Genomic DNA, 21,648 nt, shown 5'->3' on the forward strand with positions numbered 1-21,648 from the left:
TTCCACTTTGTGAAATGTATGAACTCAGTAACTTATTTGCCTTGTTTTCAGAAAAAAAGCAAAAATGGATCAAAACTGTACTGTTGTCTTTCCATCTTAATCTTTCTCAAAGTGCCTGAATTAGAAATGGGAAAAGTCGTCAACATTGCTAGCAAAACAATAGAGTGTGAGTGTGATGGTCCCAGAAAGCTATACAGTCACACATATCTGTACACATAATACACACATGTGTGATGGTCCCAGAAAGCTATACAGTCACACATATCTGTACACATAATACACACATGTGTGATGGTCCCAGAAAGCTATACAGTCACACATATCTGTACACATAATACACACATGTGTGATGGTCCCAGAAAGCTATACAGTCACACATATCTGTACACATAATACACACATGTGTGATGGTCCCAGAAAGCTATACAGTCACACATATCTGTACACATAATACACACATGTGCATGCACATATGAGTGGATGCATACATGTACATATACATAAATTTGCATGTGCTTTCTTGCAGAAGTACATGAATGTATTTACACATGCTTTCACAAAGAAATCCAGCCCAGCATAAGCATTTGTGTATGTACACATTTTGGACGTAATGCGATATATGTTTTATTATTATTATTATTGCAAACACATGCACATTTCCGCGTTCATTACCACACAGATTTAAACCAAAATGTGGCTTTGTCATGTAGGAGGAAAACTTACGGAACTGGAGAAGTTAAAGGGTTGGTAATTGCTTGATTCTCTTGCTTTTCTCATAGAGAATGCATCTGATCCAGCGTACACTGTTCTCCACAGCATAAGTATGTTAACAAGCATTTTCATGCATCAGTTAACGGCCTGAATCTAAGAATTGTTGTACATAGTTATTGTGTTTGTTATTCTTCATGCCCATGGCTTTTGGCTATAGACGAGTTAGACTGATGGGCTGTATATTGTGCATCCGTTTCCTTGCTTGAGCTTTCTGGTTGGTAGCTCCTGCATGAGTCTGTCAGACCTGTGAAAAGGAGACTTGTATAGCCGCAAGGAATGTGTCTGCAGAGATAGACTTTGGGAGTTCTCTGTTGAAAAAAAAAAAAACAACAACAAAAAACCGGCTTATGTTGAATGAACTGACAAAGTGAATGTGTGTACAAACACAAGCATGAAGACTGGATTGTGTTCAGATGTACTTTTGACACATTTTCCAATCTCTTCCTCTTTTACTTTTTTTTTTAATATATTTTTTTGTTTTTGTTTCCCTTCCAGTCTCTATTGCTCCAGATATTTTTGCCCATTGCTCCCGTTCCCCCCCCTCTCTCTCTGTCTTTCATTGCCACCTGCATCTCTCTGTCACTCCATCTGCCTACCTTCTCTCTTGTTCTCCCTTTCTTTCATTGTCTTTCTTCTGTGCAGCCTGTTCGCCCTTCACTATTCTTGCTCTCGTTTTCATTCCTTCCCATCTGCCATTTCTTCCTCCCTCTCTCTTCTCCTGTCCCTTCTCCCTCTCTCTCTTTCCTTTACACTTTTGTCCCTGTCTTACACACACATGCACACACACCCCATTTAATGTAGTGTATTTTAGTACTTTTTTTATCACAACAGTGAAAATCAGGCTGCTCTTCCCACAGAGAGGGCGTGTCACCACATTTCTTGCTACCCTTTCTTTCCTTTTTTTTTCGTTCTGCAAGTGTTGTTTTGGTTTTCCAATGAAAAAAGATTTTTTTTTAGAAATTTGTCAGGGATGACTCATTTTTTTGCCATGAGTTCTTTTACATGCAGTAAGTGCATGCTGCACTCAGGACCTCTGTTTATCATCTCATCTGAAAGACTAGCATCCAGACAACCACTCCAGGCCAAGTGGAAGGGAAAGTAAAAACTCCCGGTTTGTGTATGGTACCACTGTACAGCTGTACACAGCTCAGAGACTGTACATTGCTGAGGAGTGTTCCATTCAGTTTCAGCCATACCAGTGGCTGGAGTGAGGGGCCTGGGAAGAAACTGATCGTCAGCAATCATTTTCATGCAGCAGATAATTTTGCGTGATACAGCTCAGTGCACTGTACACATTCGACTCTTCCAGCTCATGCTCTAATGCCACACACCATGAACAGCCATGCTCATTAACAAATAGCCTGTAACATAGCCAAGGGTATGCCTGGCAAAATTAATTCATCTTGAGATTTGCAGACTGGATGGCAGTTTGTATTCCACCATACTAGTTGTAGATTCTTTGCACTAATGAATGAACTGGCAGATTTCATGATCTGCTTTACTACTGTGCATTACAGTCTGTAGTATTTTAAGCTAATATGGTGGACATGTAACTTTTTTCTTCAGATGAAAGACCAACAGGTAGAAATCACTGTGTACATTATCTCATTTCTGGGACTGGGATTTGGGTTATAGTGTTCATTAACTGTCTCAGAATTTTTAGTCTTCTTCCCAGATAACAACTACTGTTGATGGATTGTAGGGTTACAGTTCATACTAAAGTGCTTGGATAACCAACAACAACAAAAATGTACATTCACTCACTGTAGAACCTTGAGTATGCATACCTGATATAGTGTCTTGGGAGTTGGAAAAATACAATTACCCTCTTTATTCTGACTTACACCTGCCTTAATCTGAACCCCCATCTGATTCTCACAACCACCACCACCCTCTCTCTCTCTCTGTCTCTTTCTCTCTCTCTCTGTCTCTGTCTCTCTCTCAGTCACACTCTGTTTTGTGTTTGAATGATGTTTGTAGGGTAATACTGAGATTTGTTTCTATGGGCTGACTGCTTGTTCTGTTAGGGAAGTCCTTGTCAAGCATGTTTCCATGGTTGAAATCGTTTACACTAATTCTGCTGTATTTCCTGAGGTGATGGGTGTAAAATCCTTTTTATTGTTGCCTATTTATCGGAGGTACCTTCTTGAGGGAAGTCTGTATTTTTTAGATTTTTTTTTTCTTTGTGTATCTTTGAAATGTGTAGCCTGTGCCATCTGCCTGTGATGACACACCTGTTCAGACAGACATGCATTGGCATGCAGTCATGGATGTTGGCACTCACAGGTTTGCACACACACACACACACACACACACAGAGAACACACACACACACACACACACACACACACACACACACACACACAGAGCACACACACACACACACACACACACACACACACACACACACACACACACACACACACACACACACAAGCCACACCACACAACACTACAGTACATTACATTACACCACAAACACACACACACACACACACACACACACACACACACACACACACACACACACAGAGCACACACACACACACACACACACACACACATACACACACACACACACACACAAGCCACACCACACAACACTACAGTACATTACATTACACCACAAACACACACACACACACACACACACACACACACACACACACACACACACACACACACAGATAAATGGATAGTCTTCCATTATCAGCACAAAAATACACTTGTCATATATTTTTTTTATTAACTTGGATTTTTTTCAGTTACACTTATGGACATTAATTCTTGTTTACATGTATAATGAAGTTACAAACATATGTTCAAATAGTTTGGGGTTGTTTTTTTTAATGCATGATCAACGCACAGACATTTTTATTTGCACAGAAACATTTTTAGTTACAAGTATGATCAGCACACAAGACATTTTATATGCCTTGAAAAAGAAATAAAAAACTTGATCCTGAAAGGATTTTTTCCCTGATCAGAAATGCAGTTCTCATCTTTGTAGCAGATGATGATTCATGCAAGTGGCATAAGTCAGCACTCAAAACACCTTGCCTTTTACACGCGTTCCTGATGTGATAGTTTTGAATTTTTGGTCTCTGGTGTGTTAAAGTCCTTAAAAAGTTTAAAGATTTTGCTATTGAAAAACCTGTACAAACAGTGTATGTGTGTGTGGGGGTGTGACAGACAAGGAGGGTGTGATGGCCCGCAAGATGGAGGAACTGACATGTGAGGCTGTGAGCAAGGTGCACAACAAGGACGATACAGGACCCTACGAGTGTCTCAGGTAGCTTACTTCCTGCCCTTTTTTTTTTCTTTCTTTCTTTTTTTCCTTTTTTATTTATTTATTTATTTTCTAATTTTGCTCAGTGTGTGTTTGTGTGTGCGTGGAAGGGGGTTCATTTACTATTTTGTGTGTGTGTGTGTGTAAAGTTGTATGCTGTTTGTATGTGTGTGTGTCTTCTTTGTGTGTGTGTGCCCTGTGTGTGTGTGTCTTGTGTGTGATTGACTGTGTCATCTGTGTGTGTGTGCATGTGTGTGTGTGTGAGTGACTGTGTCATCTGTGTGTGTGTGTGTGTGTCTGTGTGTGTGTTGTATGTCTGTGTGTGTCAAGAAACTGTTCAGTATGTAATATCAGAGTAGGATTAAATTGATATAGAAATGCCTGTTAACTAACAGATAACTGGGTTTTTAGATATTGCAGGTGTCCATGATTGAAATTAAAACGATAACATCTTTGATGAAAAAACAAATGTATTCCAATCATCAAACATTCAAAAATAATGAGAATTTTATCTTGAAGTGATTGATGTATTCTTATATTCATGGACTAATTTTCAACTGATTTTCAAAGGTTGATGTAAGCAGTTATATAAATATTCAAACAAATGACATGTTGTTTTCAAACAAGAAGGCAAACAGTGAAAAAAAGATCGCTATAAAATAAAGAGTAAAATGTAAAACAGACTACAAGTCTTGATAATACTGATAATGATAAAATGTAAAACAGATTACAAGTCTTGATAATACTGATAATGATAAAATGTAAAACAGATTACAAGTCTTGATAATACTGATAATGATAAAATGTAAAACAGATTACAAGTCTTGATAATACTGATAATGATATCGCAGACTGGTGCTTGCCCCTCCCAGTCAGGTGTTCGTTGCATTGACAGTAAAATGTTATGCATACATAAACACGCATACATCACTATACACAAACAAGCATGTGCACACACATGCATGTAAGCAAAGACACCCACACATACACACACACAACCAGCAGATGTTCATGAAACACATCAGTCAATCACATGGTGGGCAGAACAGGAAGAGTTCTGTTTTGAGACAGTTTTTAAACTTAGCAGGAGAATCCACATGATAGTCAATCACATGGTGGGCAGAACTGGACGAGTTCTGTTTTGAGACAGTTTTTAAACTTAGCAGGAGAATCCACATGACAGACTGAGTTTTATGTTGAAGCGGATGACATGTCGTGTGAAAAACATGTTGCTGTTGTTGTTTCTGCAGGCAGTGGTTTGGCACAGTGGTGGGCACCATGAACAAACTGGCCAATGCCATGGAGAATGGGGAGTACGACTTTGATGGCACACATGACAAAAAGGTCAGTGTTTTCAGGAATGCCATGTTATCAGATAGGTGTTTCCAGGACTGTCGCATCATTCCTGAATGCCACATTATCAGTTAGATATTGTTAGGAATGTTAGGTTACCAGATAGGTGTTTTTAGGAATGCAGCAGCATTATGAAATGTATTTTTCAGGAATGCTACATATCAAATAGACAAACCGATAGGCCTAGTTTGCATCAGTTTGACATGGTAAGTATGTGTATCACCAAACATGGAGTATAATACAAACTCCTCCTTTTTGTTGCAGATTTTAGTTGATGACACATGTAATAGAAATGTAACTATTTTCCAGAATGCCAGATTGTCAAATACTACTTGCACAGACTGAGGGTCTGTTCATAGCAAATTCTAGTTAACAGTATCTAAATTTTCATATGTGTGATACAGTATCTTAATTATCTCCTTTTTGAATGTGAACAAAAAACAAAAAACAACTGTCTATGAATAGCAAAACTGATGTAAACTCGTACACTCCTGTCCAGACATATTCCAATTATCACTTCACAAAAGTACGCCCATTTGGATACAACAAGCACCCATTTAGATACATGAACGCACACACATGCACGCACACACACACGCACACGCACACGCACACACAAAATGCTATCTGATATTTTCTTGCAGACATTGGCGCCAGTACGTTTGCGTGGAGAAGCAATGCGCAGTCACTTTGGGGACGTAGAGGTGATGAAAGGAAAGCTGGACGCCAAGGACGACGAGATGAAGGAGATCAAGAGACTCCTTAAGATCAAGGTCAGTTTCATTTTCTCAAGGAGACATCACCGCATTTGGACAAATCCATATACGCTACACCCCATCTACTAGGCAGCTGCCTGACCAACAGTACAACCCAATGCAGTAGTAACTAATCAGGACTTGAATGCATGCATATATATTGGTATACCTATCAGGATTTCTGCTACAGAATTATGCCAGAGGACAACACTTTTGTTGCCATTGGTTCTTTTTTAGTGCACCAAGTGTGTGCTGCACACAGGACCTCGGTTTACCTTCTGACTGATTAGACGCTCAGTTTGATTTTCCTGTCAAAGTTTGGAGAAAAGGCAGTACTGGGATTTTAACCCAGCCCCTTACAGACACTGTATTTGCAAATAAGTATCTGTACCATTCTGCCACCTGCCTCCCTTTCCTGCACTGACTACACGGACCTCAACAAGCATCACGGTCAAACATCATCAGATCAACATGACTGGACACAGCCATGCACAATCATTCTGAGTATCTTTTCCCAGTTACATCAGTTGTTTTTTTGTGATATTATTTGTATCTTCATCTATAAAATAGGAGACACTTGTCCAAGTCTTAAGATCTAACCATGACATATTTGTCTGAGTCTCAAAATCTGGCGGTGAGATATTTGCCCAAGTCTTAAAATCTGTCCTGTGCTCAGTGAAGGCAAATGATGTTGAGGACTCAAAGTTACTGTCCCATGGAAATGTTGATGTTGGAACGTACATTCAGCCAGGTTGTGATCTGCCTTCGTCTGGCTGGAAGGCAACTTCACAGTGTGAAAAAAAGAGAAAAAAATATATCAAGGTGAGTTCCACATTGTACTGACTACAAGCACATTCACCAGAAACATCAGCCCCACAAAGAGAGGAGACTGGACCTATCATCTGTGATTATCTGCCAACAGTGTGGCCACATTTCTGTGTCTGCCTTTGGGCTGTGTTTTCATCTCCAGAGTCGCCGATGTTGTCATCATTTGTGATTAACTTCCAAAATGATCATGATGACTACAAGGCACTTTGGATAAGGCACATCCTCTAAATGTTTTAAGACTTTCTGTATTTGAGAATTAAGGTACAGCATATTATAATAAGACACATATAAAATGGTAAACAAACATGAAATGGAGCACTGATGGGCATGTTTTCGCCAGCAGTGGATGTCATGACCATGGCATCATTGCAGCTGTTTATGCATGTTGCGTCATGTTCACTTGTCTGCACTGTTGACATCAGCTTTCCTGAATCATTCTTGTCCCTCCCTTCCCCCAGTCAGTTGTTTGTCATCTGTTTTTATTCTGATGCATGGTATATTTGTTTTTTGGTTTTGTTCTGTTTTTTTATGTCACGACCGTGCACATCATATGTCCAGGTTTGGAGGCTGACTTCTATGATTCTGAATTACAACATTTTGACATATTTTTTTAACATTTTAACATATTTTAACCATTCATAAGGTACACAGTATTAGAAGGTGCATGGGTGAGAGATGGGGGAAAAAGTATTGTCTTGAGATCTATACAGATGTTTCACGACCAAATACAATCAAGGCATTCAGCATCAAAGTGAGACAAGGTTGTAGAAGGTGAAGGAGACCAGAATGCCATCATTTTCAAATATAGGCATGTTAAAGAAGCACAGAAGATGAAAGAACTCATTGTCAGTATGAGTACAAGTGTGATTAACACATAAAGAAAAAAAATAGAGGCAAAAAGTGCGTGAATTACAGCACATTGGGTGTTGACTGAGAAGTGTCATGATGTTTTGTTGTTGTTCACATTGGGTGTTGACAGAGAGGTGTGATGGTGTTTTGTTGTTTTTCACAGTGGGTGTTGACAGAGAGGTGTGATTATATTGTTGTTCGCAATGAGTGTTGACAGAGAGATGTGATGGTGTTTTGTTGCTGTTCACATTGAGTGTTGACAGAGAGGTGTGATGGTGTTTTGTTGTTCGAATTGGGTGTTGACAGAGAGGTGTCATGATGTTTTGTTGTTGTTCACATTGGGTGTTGACAGAGAGGTGTGATGGTGTTTTGTTGTTTTTCACAATGGGTGTTGACAGAGATGTGATGGTGTTTTGTTGTTGTTCAAATTGAGTGTTGACAGAGATGTGATAATGCTTTGTTGCTGTTCACATTGAGTGTTGACAGAGATGTGATGGTGTTTGTTGTTGTTCAAATTGGGTGTTGACAGAGAGGTGTGATGGTGTTTTGTTGTTGTTCAAATTGGGTGTTGACAGAGAGGTGTGATGGTGTTTTGTTGTTGTTCAAATTGGGTGTTGACAGAGAGGTGTGATGGTGTTTTGTTGCTGTTCACATTGGGTGTTGACAGAGAGGTGTGATGGTGTTTTGTTGCTGTTCAGATTGGGTGTTGACAGAGAGGTGTGATGGTGTTTTGTTGTTGTTCAAATTGGGTGTTGACAGAGAGGTGTGATGGTGTTTTGTTGTTCAAATTGGGTGTTGACAGAGAGGTGTGATGGTGTTTTGTTGTTGTTCAAATTGGGTGTTGACAGAGATGTGATGGTGTTTTGTTGTTGTTCAAATTGGGTGTTGACAGAGATGTGATAATGCTTTGTTGCTGTTCACATTGAGTGTTGACAGAGATGTGATGGTGTTTTGTTGTTGTTCAAATTGAGTGTTGACAGAGATGTGATAATGCTTTGTTGCTGTTCACATTGAGTGTTGACAGAGATGTGATGGTGTTTTGTTGTTGTTCAAATTGGGTGTTGACAGAGAGGTGTGATGATGTTGTTCAAATTGGGTGTTGACAGAGAGGTGTGATGATGATGTTGTTCACATTGGGTGTTGACAGAGAGGTGTGATTATGTTGTTGTTCGCATTGGATGTTGACAGAAAGGTGTGATGATTGTTGTTGTTCACATTGGGTGTTGACAGAAAGGTGTGATGATGTTTGTTGTTCACATTGGGTGTTGACAGAAAGGTGTGATGATGTGTGTTGTTCACATTGGGTGTTGACAGAAAGGTGTGATGATGTTTGTTGTTCACATTGGGTGTTGACAGAAAGGTGTGATGATGTTTGTTGTTCACATTGGGTGTTGACAGAAAGGTGTGATGATTGTTGTTGTTCGCATTGGATGTTGACAGAAAGGTGTGATGATGTTTGTTGTTGTTCACATTGGGTGTTGACAGAAAGGTGTGATGATGTGTGTTGTTCACATTGGGTGTTGACAGAAAGGTGTGATGATTGTTGTTGTTCACATTGGGTGTTGACAGAAAGGTGTGATGATGTTTGTTGTTCAGCAAGAAGAGGTGAGTGAGCAGCAGGTGCGTGTGGGTCTGATAGAAAAGAAGCTGGAGAACGCCAACAAGGAGGCTGACGAGAGAGTCGACAAAATGCAACGCAAACTCGATGAAGTCAACGTGCAGTTCAAGAAAAAAGAAAAGTAAGTCAAATTGTATTGTATTGCCATGTATTGTAATACTCTATCTTTTATCTCAACAGATTGCTGTGTGTGAAATTCAGGCTGCTCTCCCCAGGAAGAGCGCATGACAACAGCGAGAGCACCACCTTTCTTTTTTCTTTTTTTTTTCTGTCTGCAGTTGTATTTTTTTCCTATCAAAGTTTTTTTTTTCTACAGAATTTTGCCAGGGACAACCCTTTTTGTTGCCAGGATTCTTTTACGTGCGCTATGTGAATACTGCACATGGGACCTTGGTTTATCATCTCATTGGAATGACTAGCGTCCAGACCAGCATTGAAGGTGTAGTGGATAGGGAGAAAATACTGGCAAATGTGGAATTCTGAATACTGCGTTCAGATTCTCTCACTTCCTCAGCAGATGCATTACCTCTAGGCCATCACTCCACAGATGGTCTGCCTGTTGAAGAAAAGAAGATTATTATACTGATGTTTTAAAACTTTTTTTTCATAGATTAGATCTTTTTTTTTTCTTAGTCCATGTCTTAGCATAGTGCTAATGATTCTTTTTATTTTGCTTATCAACCTTTTTATTGTGGACTGTTTAGATATATGTTTTTGAGATTTTCTAAGTCCTTGTCTCAGCATAGCCCTGAGCAACAGTTCTGTTCCATTTCCCTCTCTTTTCATTCTATAGATGCTTATGTTTTTGACAGTATAATGGGATTTTTATTCGTAGACAAATAACAGACATGTGCGCACACACACACACATTCACACACAGAGAAAATAAACTTCTGCTACACAGCTTTTGCTACATAGTTGACAAACACCTGTATGGTGCAGAGAGTTTGAGGAGACGTACGACACCCTGCAGGGAGAGATCGACAACCTGGAGCAAGACAAGGCAGAGCTGAAGGAACGACTGAGGGTGCTTTCCAAGAAGACCCTGCTGGAGGGATTCACTCGCCAGAACCCCGCTCAGCCTGGTGGGTGCCAGTCCAGCCAACAGTAGACCTTGTCCAGTCTTTGTGTTGTACTATGTTGTGATACTTTTTGTCCCAATGGATTGCTCTTGTTTAAAATTTGTGCTGTGCTTTCCTTGGGGAGGTTGCAGTGGAGTGATGGCCTAGAGGTAACGCGTCCGCCTAGGAAGCAAGAAAATCTGAGCGCGCTGGTTCGAATCACGGCTCAGCCGCCGATATTTTGTCCCCCTCCACTAGACCTTGAGTGGTGGTCTGGACGCTAGTCATTCGGATGAGACGATAAACTGAGGTCCCGTGTGCAGCATGCACTTAGCACACGTAAAAGAACCCACGGCAACAAAAGGGTTGTTCCTGGCAAAATTCTGTCGAAAAATCCACGTCAATAGGAAAAGCAAATAAAACTGCACGTAGAAAAAATACAAAAAAATGGGTGGCGCTGTAGTATAGCGACGCGCTCTCCCTGGAGAGAGCAGCCCGAATTTCACACAGATAAATCTGTTGTGATAAAAAGAAATACAAAAAAAATCACCACAGTGCAGTACCACCCTCTTTTTTTTTTCTTTTTTTTTTCCTGTCCACCAGTACATTTCTTTTACTATCAAAGTGGATTTTTGATTTTTACAGAATTTTGCCAGGGACAACCTTTTTGGATCTGTGGGTTCTTTCATGCATGCTAAGTGCATGCTGCACATGGAAGCTCAGTTTATTGTCTCATCTAGTACACAAGGTCTGTTTGAGGGCGAACATGGACTCAAACCTGTGGCCAGTCACCTACTATCCAGGCACGTTACTACTAGGCCACTTTTCCACTGTTGTGGTGATGACAGCAGTGTTGATTTTTTCTCTTTTTTCTTTCTTTTTTTTTTTTAGATCTGTGTGTTTTCTATCCAAGGACATCTTTTCCATTTTTAATGTTTAAAAAAGTGCTTGCATTTGTCTGGGTTTGTAATTACTTTAAATGTGTGTTGTTTTCTCTTTGTCATGTGTCTTTTTGTCACTTTGAACCAGGTGGGTATGAGTCTGGATAAGAGAGGATGTTGTCCAGCCATTGTGGGGAGGACAACAACGCTCTAGATTTTTTCTTTTTTCTTTTTTTTTTTTAATGACATTTTTTCATAATACAATGGACATAAAAGAGAAGAAAAGCAGCAAGAAATGAATACACGCACATATACAAACAAGCAGGATAAAGTGCGTTTAATGACATTTTTTCATTATACATTGGACATAAACAAGAAGAAAAACAACAAGATATGAATATGCACACAAATACAAAAAAGCAAAATAAAGTATAGGAAAAAGACGTAAGAGTACATTCAGGTCATCAGTGGTAGTACTGTAGGAAAAAGACGTAAGAGTACTTTCAGGTCATCAGTGGTAGGACTGTAGGAAAAAGACGTAAGAGTACTTTCAGGTCATCAGTGGTAGGACTGTAGGAAAAAGACGTAAGAGTACATTCAGGTCATCAGTGGTAGTACTGTAGGAAAAAGACGTAAGAGTACATTCAGGTCATCAGTGGTAGTACTGTAGGAAAAAGACGTAAGAGTACATTCAGGTCATCAGTGGTAGTACTGTAGGAAAAAGACGTAAGAGTACATTCAGGTCATTTGCAAATGAAATTAACGTTTGTTATAATATTCTGTTTACTGTAGTCAGAATCCACATCCAAGTTAAATATGCAAGCACAAACAGTATACATAAAGCAATATATATGCTTATTCCTTGAAAGTTTTTGCTTTTGATAACTGAAACAAAGATCCAAAACAGAAACTAATGGAATCGGGAGTTTTCTGTGGACATATTTTTGTAATAACACCAGCTGGCAGAGAATTCAGTACGTCTAAGATTTAATAGTGATGTCTTTTGTTCTCCTTTATTTTTTCCTCTTTTTTTTCTTTTTCTTTTTTTCTTGCCACATTTTTCTATACCGGGACAACTTCTTTTCTATTTTTTATGTTTCATGTGTTTTCATAGATAATGTTGATACCACATCCATACTCCTGGATCCAGGTGGGTTCAAATTCTGCATGGTCATTGAATGGCTTATGATTATTTTTTTTATTTTTAAAAACATGCTTACATTAGTAATGTGCATTCCTTCGTGACTACATGAAATGAACTATTTCCTTTTTCTTACCTGTGTCAGGTGCTCCAGTCAGTCCTGGGGGCAGCGTGTCTGGCAGCAACACCAGTCTGGTGGAATCCCCACAACTGGTGCAGCAGGTGATGACAATAATGATAATGGTTTATTTTTATTTAACGCTGTAATACATGCAGAAGCAAGCTCTAAGCGCTTTTCAAGTATAACGTTTCAGGTCTGTCAGTCATCTTTGTGGATAATAAACTGGCAGTGATTATTAGCAACCCACAGTCGATTGTGCAGTTACTGCAGTGTATAGTGTTCACAGCACCTCGCTTACTGCAGTGTATAGTGTTCACAGCACCTCACTTACTGCAGTGTATAGTGTTCACAGCACCTCACTTACTGCAGTGTATAGTGTTCACAGCACCTCACTTACTGCAGTGTGTAGTGTTCACAGCACCTCACTTACTGCAGTGTGTAGTGTTCACAGCACCTCACTGCAGTATATAGTGTTCACAGCACCTCACTTACTGCAGTATATAGTGTTCACAGCACCTCACTTACTGCAGTGTATAGTGTTCACAGCACCTCACTTACTGCAGTGTGTAGTGTTCACAGCACCTCACTTACTGCAGTGTATAGTGTTCACAGCACCTCACTTACTGCAGTGTGTAGTGTTCACAGCACCTCACTTACTGCAGTGTATAGTGTTCACAGCACCTCACTTACTGCAGTGTATAGTGTTCACAGCACCTCGCTTACTGCAGTGTGTAGTGTTCACAGCACCTCACTTACTGCAGTGTGTAGTGTTCACAGCACCTCACTTACTGCAGTGTATAGTGTTCACAGCACCTCACTTACTGCAGTGTATAGTGTTCACAGCACCTCACTTACTGCAGTGTGTAGTGTTCACAGCACCTCACTTACTGCAGTGTGTAGTGTTCACAGCACCTCACTTACTGCAGTGTGTAGTGTTCACACCTCACTTACTGCAGTGTGTAGTGTTCACAGCACCTCACTTACTGCAGTGTGTAGTGTTCACAGCACCTCACTCTTGTCATCTCCGTGGAGAACAACCCACTATAATCATTAGCAGCAGACAAGACCAGGATGGAGGTTTCTTACCACCAAGTCAGTTCTTGAGCTGTTTGGTATGACTGCAGATAATATTTCTGTATAATTTTAGTTTGGGGTGCTTTTGGTTGAATGTGGGAATAGCAGCCTATGAAACACAAGAAAAAGCACCAAAATACATACTTGGTATAACAAGAAACTGCAGGTGATATTTCTGTATAACTGTAGTTTTGGGTGCTTTGGTTGAACGTAGGCATCACAGCTCATGAAAACAAAAGAAAAAAGCATAAAAAAAACTAGATAGCTATGAAAACAGTATGGTTTGACATAGGCTGGAGATGATGACTGTGCATATGTGGCTCTTCAACAGGGGCTATTTGCTGTGGTGTGTCTTCTTTTCTTTGCTTCTTCTTTTTTTGTTTTTTAACTTGTCTTTACTCCATTCACAAGTACACGGTGGTAAACAATCACATTCATTTGTCTTGGTGTATGTCTTCTGCTTTTTCACCTGTTTTGAGCAGTCTTGTCTTTTACGTACATATAACAAATGATTGTGATTATCGTGTATGGTTTTTGTGTTTTACAGCACAAATTAATTTCTCTCAATGGAGATGAACTCTTTTGCCAACACAGGCTGCGTTAGTCGATATTGAGGGGTTGTGTTGAATTGACTGTTCTTCACATAGTCACAGAGCTTGACAGCTGCAGCCAACTTTCCCACACAACAGGATATTGACTGTTCTTTTTTAATTTTTTATATATATATATATATTTTTTGTATGCTTATAGTTGACTTCATCAAGTTTTTGCGCCTCATACATATTATTATTAGTAGTAGTAGTTCTTTTTTATGTATTTATCTATTATTTATTTACTTTTTTTTTGGGTTTTTTTTTTTCTCAAGGCCTGACTAAGCGCGTTGGGTTACGCTGCTGGTCAGGCATCTGCTTGGCAGATGTGGTGTAACATATATGGATTTGTCCGAACACAGTGACGCCTCCTTGAACTACTGAAACTGAAACTGACTGTTCTCCCCTTGACCGAGTTTGAAGTGAACAAGTCCACTGTGTTATTTTATCATGAACCAAATCATGTGACTAAGAGCGTCAAGTTTAACATATCTGGTGTTGGGGAGTGTTTTTCACACAGAAACTAGGTGGTGAAAGAAGTGGATTAAGTATGGTGTATTTTGGTTTTTTGTACGAAAGATGGAGTCTCTGAAAGAAGTGGATTAAGTATGGTGTATTTTGTTTTTTTGTACGATAGATGGAGTCTCTGAAAGAAGTGGATTAAGTATGGTGTATTTTGTTTTTTTGTACGATAGATGGAGTCTCTGAAAGAAGTGGATTAAGTATGGTGTATTTTGTTTTTTTGTACGATAGATGGAGTCTCTGAAAGAAGTGAATTATGGTGTATTTTGTTTTTTTGTACGATAGATGGAGTCTCTGAAAGAAGTGGATTAAGTATGGTGTATTTTGTTTTTTTGTACAATAGATGTAGTCTCTGAAAGAAGTGGATTAAGTATGGTGTATTTTGTTTTTTTGTACAATAGATGGAGTCTCTGAAAGAAGTGGATTAAGTATGGTGTATTTTGTTTTTTTGTACAATAGATGTAGTCTCTGAAAGAAGTGGATTAAGTATGGTGTATTTTGTTTTTTTGTACGATAGATGGAGTCTCTGAAAGAAGTGAATTATGGTGTATTTTGTTTTTTTGTACGATAGATGGAGTCTCTGAAAGAAGTGGATTTGTTTTTTTTGTACGATAGATGGAGTCTCTGAAAGAAGTGGATTAAGTATGGTGTATTTTGTTTTTTTGTACGATAGATGGAGTCTCTGAAAGAAGTGGATTAAGTATGGTGTATTTTGTTTTTTTGTACGATGGATGGAGTCTCTGAAAGAAGTGAATTAAATATGGTGTATTTTGTTTTTTTGTACAATAGATGTAGTCTCTGAAAGAAGTGGATTAAGTATGGTGTATTTTGTTTTTTTGTACGATAGATGGAGTCTCTGAAAGAAGTGAATTAAATATGGTGTATTTTGTTTTTTTGTACGATAGATGGAGTCTCTGAAAGAAGTGAATTAAGTGTGGTGTATTTTGTTATTAAGTATGGTGTATTTTGTTTTTTTGTACGATAGATGGAGTCTCTGAAAGAAGTGAATTAAGTATGGTGTATTTTGTTTTTTTGTACGATAGATGGAGTCTCTGAAAGAAGTGGATTAAGTATGGTGTATTTTGTTTTTGTGTGCGATAGATGGAGTCTCTGAAAGAAGCGGATTAAGTATAGTGTATTTTGTTTTTTTGTACTATAGATGGAGTCTCTGAAAGAAGTGGATTAAGCATGGTGTATTTTGCTTTTGTGTGCGATAGATGGAGTCTCTGAAAGAAGCCCTGCTGTTTGTAAAAAGGGAGAACGTCCGCCTGAAGGGAGACAAGATGAAGGTGAGCAGGACACAGCAGATCCAGGTGGAAAGGACAGTGTGGTGGGAGAAGGGGATGAGTAAATTCCTTCTGTATTTACATTTTGATACATATATTGTTTTAATTTGTATTGTATTATTTTTATGTACTATCTCCCCAAATACACCTTGTGATCCTGGTACACTTGGTGGTGTAGACACATTCATTCAGATTCAGATTCTGGTGTGTTTTTTGGGTTTTTTTTTACAAATTCCACACAATTTCATGCATGATAAGAATGACACATTCACTGTTGCATAACTAATTTATTCATAATAGGAATGACACATTCACTGTTGCAGAACCAATTTATGCATGACAATGACACAACATCTGTTGCAGAACCAATTTATACATGACAATGACACATCACTGTTGCAGAACCAATTTATGCATGACAATGTCACAACATCTGTTGCAGAACCAATTTATGCATGACAATGTCACAACATCTGTTGCAGAACCAATTTATATGCATGACAATGGCACAGCCATTGTTGGCAGAAGCAATGTATACATGATAATGACACACCCACTGTTGCAGAATGAATTTATGCATGACAATGACATATCCGCTGTCACAGAACCAGCTTATGCATAGCAATGACACACAGCCACCTTTACAGAACCAGTTTATGCAGGACAATGACACACCCACTGTTGCAGAACCAGCTGTCCAAACTAGCACCACTGAGAGTGCCACAGAAGCCAGTAGGGCTGAGAAGTCCCACAGGTCACGTCGCTCTGCCTGAGGTGCCAGAAAATGTCGCTGGCAAGACGGACCTCAGCACACTGGCTGGCAGGACCAGAAAACTCCTGACGGTAAGTTGGCTGGAGTGCGTGGTCTCCTCTGGGGTGTGGCTTCCTGGCAGTCTGTCATTGGTAGATCCCTGTGGCCTGCTGGCACGGAGACTGTAGTAGACAAAGCTGTGAGTGGCTGTGTTTCCCTGTGGCCTGCTGGCACTGAGACAGACTGTGGTAGACAAATCTAGGAGTGGCTGTGTTTTCCCTGTGGTCTGCTGGCACTGAGACTGCAGTGGACAAACCTGGGAGTGGCTGTTTTCCCTGTGGCCTGCTGGCACGGAGACTGTAGTAGACAAAGCTGGGAGTGGCTGTGTTTCCCTGTGGCCTGCTGGCACTGAGACAGACTGTGGTAGACAAAGCTGGGAGTGGCTGTGTTTCCCTGTGGCCTGCTGGCACTGAGACTGTAGTAGACAAACCTGGGAGTGGCTGTGTTCCCTGTGGCCTGCTGGCATGGAGACTAGTAGACAAAGCTGGGAGTGGCCGTGTTTTCCCTGTGGCCTGCTGGCACTGAGACAGACTGTGGTAGACAAAGCTGGGAGTGGCTGTGTTTTCCCTGTGGCCTGCTGGCACTGAGACTGTAGTAGACAAAGCTGGGAGTGGCTGTGTTTTCCCTGTGGCACTGAGACTGTAGTAGACAAAGCTGGGAGTGGCTGTGTTTCCCTGTGGCCTGCTGGCACGGAGACTGTAGTAGACAAAGCTGTGAGTGGCTGTGTTTCCCTGTGGTCTGCTGGCACGGAGACTGTAGTAGACAAAGCTGTGAGTGGCTGTGTTTCCCTGTGGTCTGCTGGCACGGAGACTGTAGTAGACAAAGCTGGGAGTGGCTGTGTTTTCCCTGTGACCTGCTGGCACTGAGACTGTAGTAGACAAAGCTGGGAGTGGCTGTGTTTCCCTGTGGCCTGCTGGCACAGAGACTGTAGTAGACAAAGCTGGGAGTGGCTGTTTTCCCTGTGGCCTGCTGGCACTGAGACAGACTGTGGTAGACAAAGCTGGGAGTGGCTGTTTTCCCTGTGGCCTGCTGGCACTGAGACTGTGGTAGACAAATCTAGGAGTGGCTGTGTTTTCCCTGTGGCCTGCTGGCACTGAGACTGCAGTGGACAAAGCTGGGAGTGGCTGTTTTCCCTGTGGCCTGCTGGCACGGAGACTGTAGTAGACAAAGCTGTGAGTGGCTGTGTTTTCCCTGTGGCCTGCTGGCACGGAGACTGTAGTAGACAAAGCTGGGAGTGGCTGTGTTTTCCCTGTGGCCTGCTGGCACTGAGACTGTAGTAGACAAACCTGGGAGTAGCTGTGTTTGGGGGAGCCAGAATGAGCAGCATTGGAGTAATGCCACTGAAACAATGCAGAAGATGGGGCAACAAAAAAACAAAAACAACCAACAAAAGAACTTACCGTAAAGTTCGGTCTATAAGCCACGACTTTTTACCCCAGCTTCATCCTCTGCGGCTTATACAGTGATGCGGCTTATTTGCGGATTTTAACGATCCCGGGAGTGTCACGTTCTCGTCTATTCTTAGCTGCCCTTCAACTCACCAAAATCATGATTTCTGTCCATGAATTTTTGGATGAGCTTCAGGATAGTGTGCTAACTTTTCACATTTTATAAATCAAATCCGCACACATTAAAGCCTTCAGATCAGCATTCAGTTCTATTCTGCTCAAGCGTACACCCTCATCATGCCGAAAACACGACGTTATGCCTATGATGCAGCCTTCAAATTGAAGGCGATCAGCCTAGCAGACGACAGTGCAAGCGACGAACCAGCAGCAACCTCCGCCTTCATGAAGTGAAAGCGAGGCTAAGTCAGTGATAAGATGGCGGAGGAAGCTGTGCTGGTTCTAATCAACTCGGACACTGAAGATGAAGATTTTAGTGGATTCAGTGAGCAGGATGACATTGAATAAATGTGACTATCCCTAAATTATGGATCTTATTTTCGTTGTGTTTATTTCTTATTTTTTTGTGGCACTAGCAGTATTTTCGCTTGCTTTTCATTTTGTTGTTCCCGCTTGTGTTTATTTCATAACCTACAGTATCGACAGCTTTTCTTAGTATCAGTATGTGTTCTGGTACCGGAAATAAGTGCGGCTTATAAACCAGTGCAGCTTATGTATGTATAAAGTTCAATTTTTTCCAAAATTTAGTGGGTGCGGCTTATATACCAGTGCGCTCAATAGACCAAACTTTACGGTAGCTGGAGTGGAATGTGGTTATTCACAGGGTCAGTTTGAAAATTTTGGTTTAGTAACCATTCAACTTCAGATTACTTCATGTTTTTTTCTGGCTGTATGTATTGCAGTGATGATGTTAGAATGCGTAGAACATTAAATGCTGCAGTTGATGTTTTTTGTTTGGTTGGTTTTTGTTGTTGTCTTTGATTATGGTGCAATGTGTATTTAGATAATCGATATTTATTTAAATGATTAAGTGCACTGATCATGACTGAACATCACTTGTCACTGAATAGAATGTGGTAGGCATCAGTAATGATGTTTGTCACTCAATTAACATCCCAAGCAAGTATACAGAAAGTAACAGAAATGTAAATGCAATGAGCAAAACACCCCAGCTTTACAATAATCCAAAGAGAAAAGACTTCAAGCATGAAATCAACTATTTCTTTAATCTACTACTAGTGTTTTATTGGTGAGTCAACATTAGTAGCTAAAGGGTTGGAAAAAATTACCTGGATATATGAGACACTGGACACTGGACTTCATTGATGAATTTAGATGTATGATCTGTTACGGAATAAAAATAAATGTGTACACTTTTTTTCTTTACTTGTGCAGAAAGTGGTATTTAAATGTGCTGAGAGTTTGTTTGTTTGTTTTTGTATTTAGCACAAAACCTTACGAACAATGTTAAGAAGAATGATGCATGTATTGTCTGTCTCTTTTTGATGTTCCAGACATGATACTTGTTTTGTTTGGTTTTTAACAGGAAGCCAACAAGTTAAGTGCCTGTCCCAAAGTGGTTGACATCACTAAGAGAAAACCAGGTAAATATTCTGTAGACAAGAGTCCTGATGGGTATTCAGTCCTGAAATGGCTCCATTGTGGTTGGCTGGGCAATAAGCAACATGATTTGATTAGGCAGTGTCCCTCTCATTGATCACATAAACTGTCCCCTTTTTTATAGACAGTGTCCCTCTGATCACATAAACTGTCCCTTTTTTATAGACAGTGTCCCTCTGATCACATAAACTGTCCCCTTTTTTTATAGACAGTGTCCCTCTGATCACATAAACTGTCCCTTTTTTATAGACAGTGTCCCTCTGATCACATAAACTGTCCCCTTCTTTATAGACAGTGTCCCTCTGATCACATAAACTGTCCCTTTTTTATAGACAGTGTACCTCTGATCACATAAACTGTCCCTTTTTTTTATAGACAGTGTCCCTCTGATCACATAAACTGTCCCCTTTTTTTATAGACAGTGTCCCTCTGATCACATAAACTGTCCCCTTTTTTTATAGACAGTGTCCCTCTGATCACATAAACTGTCCCCTTTTTTATAGACAGTGTCCCTCTGATCACATAAACTGTCCCCTTTTTTATAGACAGTGTCCCTCTGATCACATAAACTGTCCGTTTTTTTAGGCAATGCCCCTCTCATTGATTACATAAACTGTCCATTTTTTTAGGCAATGCCCCTCTCATTGATCACATACATAAACTGTCCGGTTTTTTAGGCAGTGCCCCTCTCATTGATCACATAAACTGTCTCTGTTTAACAAGCAGTGCTCTTCTCACTGACCTCACAAACTGTCCCTGTTTTATAGGCAGTGTCCCTCTCACTGACCACACAAAATGTCCCTGTTTTATAGGCAGTGGTTTACATGGACTGAAACAGATGTGCGTGAATTGGTCCTTTTACGTTATTTTCTATATTTTTTACTTGATTTGAATTTTATGTGAACTGAGCCAGAAATGGATGAACTGTTTTTTCTGGCATCATTTTAATTGACCTTTAGATATTGTTTTGTGATCTCTTCAACTGGCTCAAAGAACTGACAGTTATTCAACCTTGAAATGGCCCCATTGAGGTTGACTGGGCTGAAAGCAACATGATTTGATTTGATACACGTAATGCTCTTCTCACTGACAACATAAATTTCCCTGTGTTGCTACAGACAACGTTCCTCTGACTGACCACATAAATTTCTCTGTGTTGCTACAGGCAGCGTTCCTCTGACTGACAACATAAATTTCCCTGTGTTGCTACAGGCAGCGTTCCTCTGACTGACCACATAAATTTCCCTGTGTTGCTACAGGCAACGTTCCTCTGACTGACCACATAAATTTCCCTGTGTTGCTACAGGCAGCGTTCCTCTGACTGACCACATAAATTTCCCTGTGTTGCTACAGGCAGCGTTCCTCTGACTGACCACATAAATTTCCCTGTGTTGCTACAGGCAACGTTCCTCTGACTGACCACATAAATTTCTCTGTGTTGCTACAGGCAGCGTTCCTCTGACTGACCACATAAATTTCTCTGTGTTGCTACAGGCAACGTTCCTCTGACTGACAACATAAATTTCCCTGTGTTGCTACAGGCAGCGTTCCTCTGACTGACAACATAAATTTCCCTGTGTTGCTACAGACAACGTTCCTCTGACTGACAACATAAATTTCCCTGTGTTGCTACAGGCAGCGTTCCTCTGACTGACCACATAAATTTCCCTGT

At 40.4% G+C, this 21,648-nt stretch overlaps 1 protein-coding gene across 2 annotated transcripts in view; it reads left to right on the top strand.

Annotated features, from left to right (window-relative positions):
- Positions 1 to 21,648, top strand: part of LOC143276690 (dynactin subunit 1-like) — a 64,993-nt gene that overhangs the window by 33,421 nt on the left and 9,924 nt on the right. The window contains exons 25-34 of one of the 2 annotated variants that reach the window (XM_076581331.1): positions 711 to 743; positions 3,964 to 4,063; positions 5,311 to 5,404; positions 6,058 to 6,186; positions 9,442 to 9,584; positions 10,406 to 10,548; positions 12,692 to 12,768; positions 16,071 to 16,142; positions 16,827 to 16,982; positions 19,903 to 19,960. In XM_076581331.1, the coding sequence (XP_076437446.1) occupies positions 711 to 743; positions 3,964 to 4,063; positions 5,311 to 5,404; positions 6,058 to 6,186; positions 9,442 to 9,584; positions 10,406 to 10,548; positions 12,692 to 12,768; positions 16,071 to 16,142; positions 16,827 to 16,982; positions 19,903 to 19,960 (1,005 nt within the window). The remainder of the gene's footprint in view (positions 1 to 710; positions 744 to 3,963; positions 4,064 to 5,310; positions 5,405 to 6,057; positions 6,187 to 9,441; positions 9,585 to 10,405; positions 10,549 to 12,691; positions 12,769 to 16,070; positions 16,143 to 16,826; positions 16,983 to 19,902; positions 19,961 to 21,648) is intronic. The other variant, XM_076581337.1, reaches the window with a different exon arrangement.

The sequence above is a fragment of the Babylonia areolata genome, chromosome 2 (assembly GCF_041734735.1).
Source record: "Babylonia areolata isolate BAREFJ2019XMU chromosome 2, ASM4173473v1, whole genome shotgun sequence".
Lineage (NCBI taxonomy): Eukaryota > Metazoa > Mollusca > Gastropoda > Neogastropoda > Buccinidae > Babylonia > Babylonia areolata.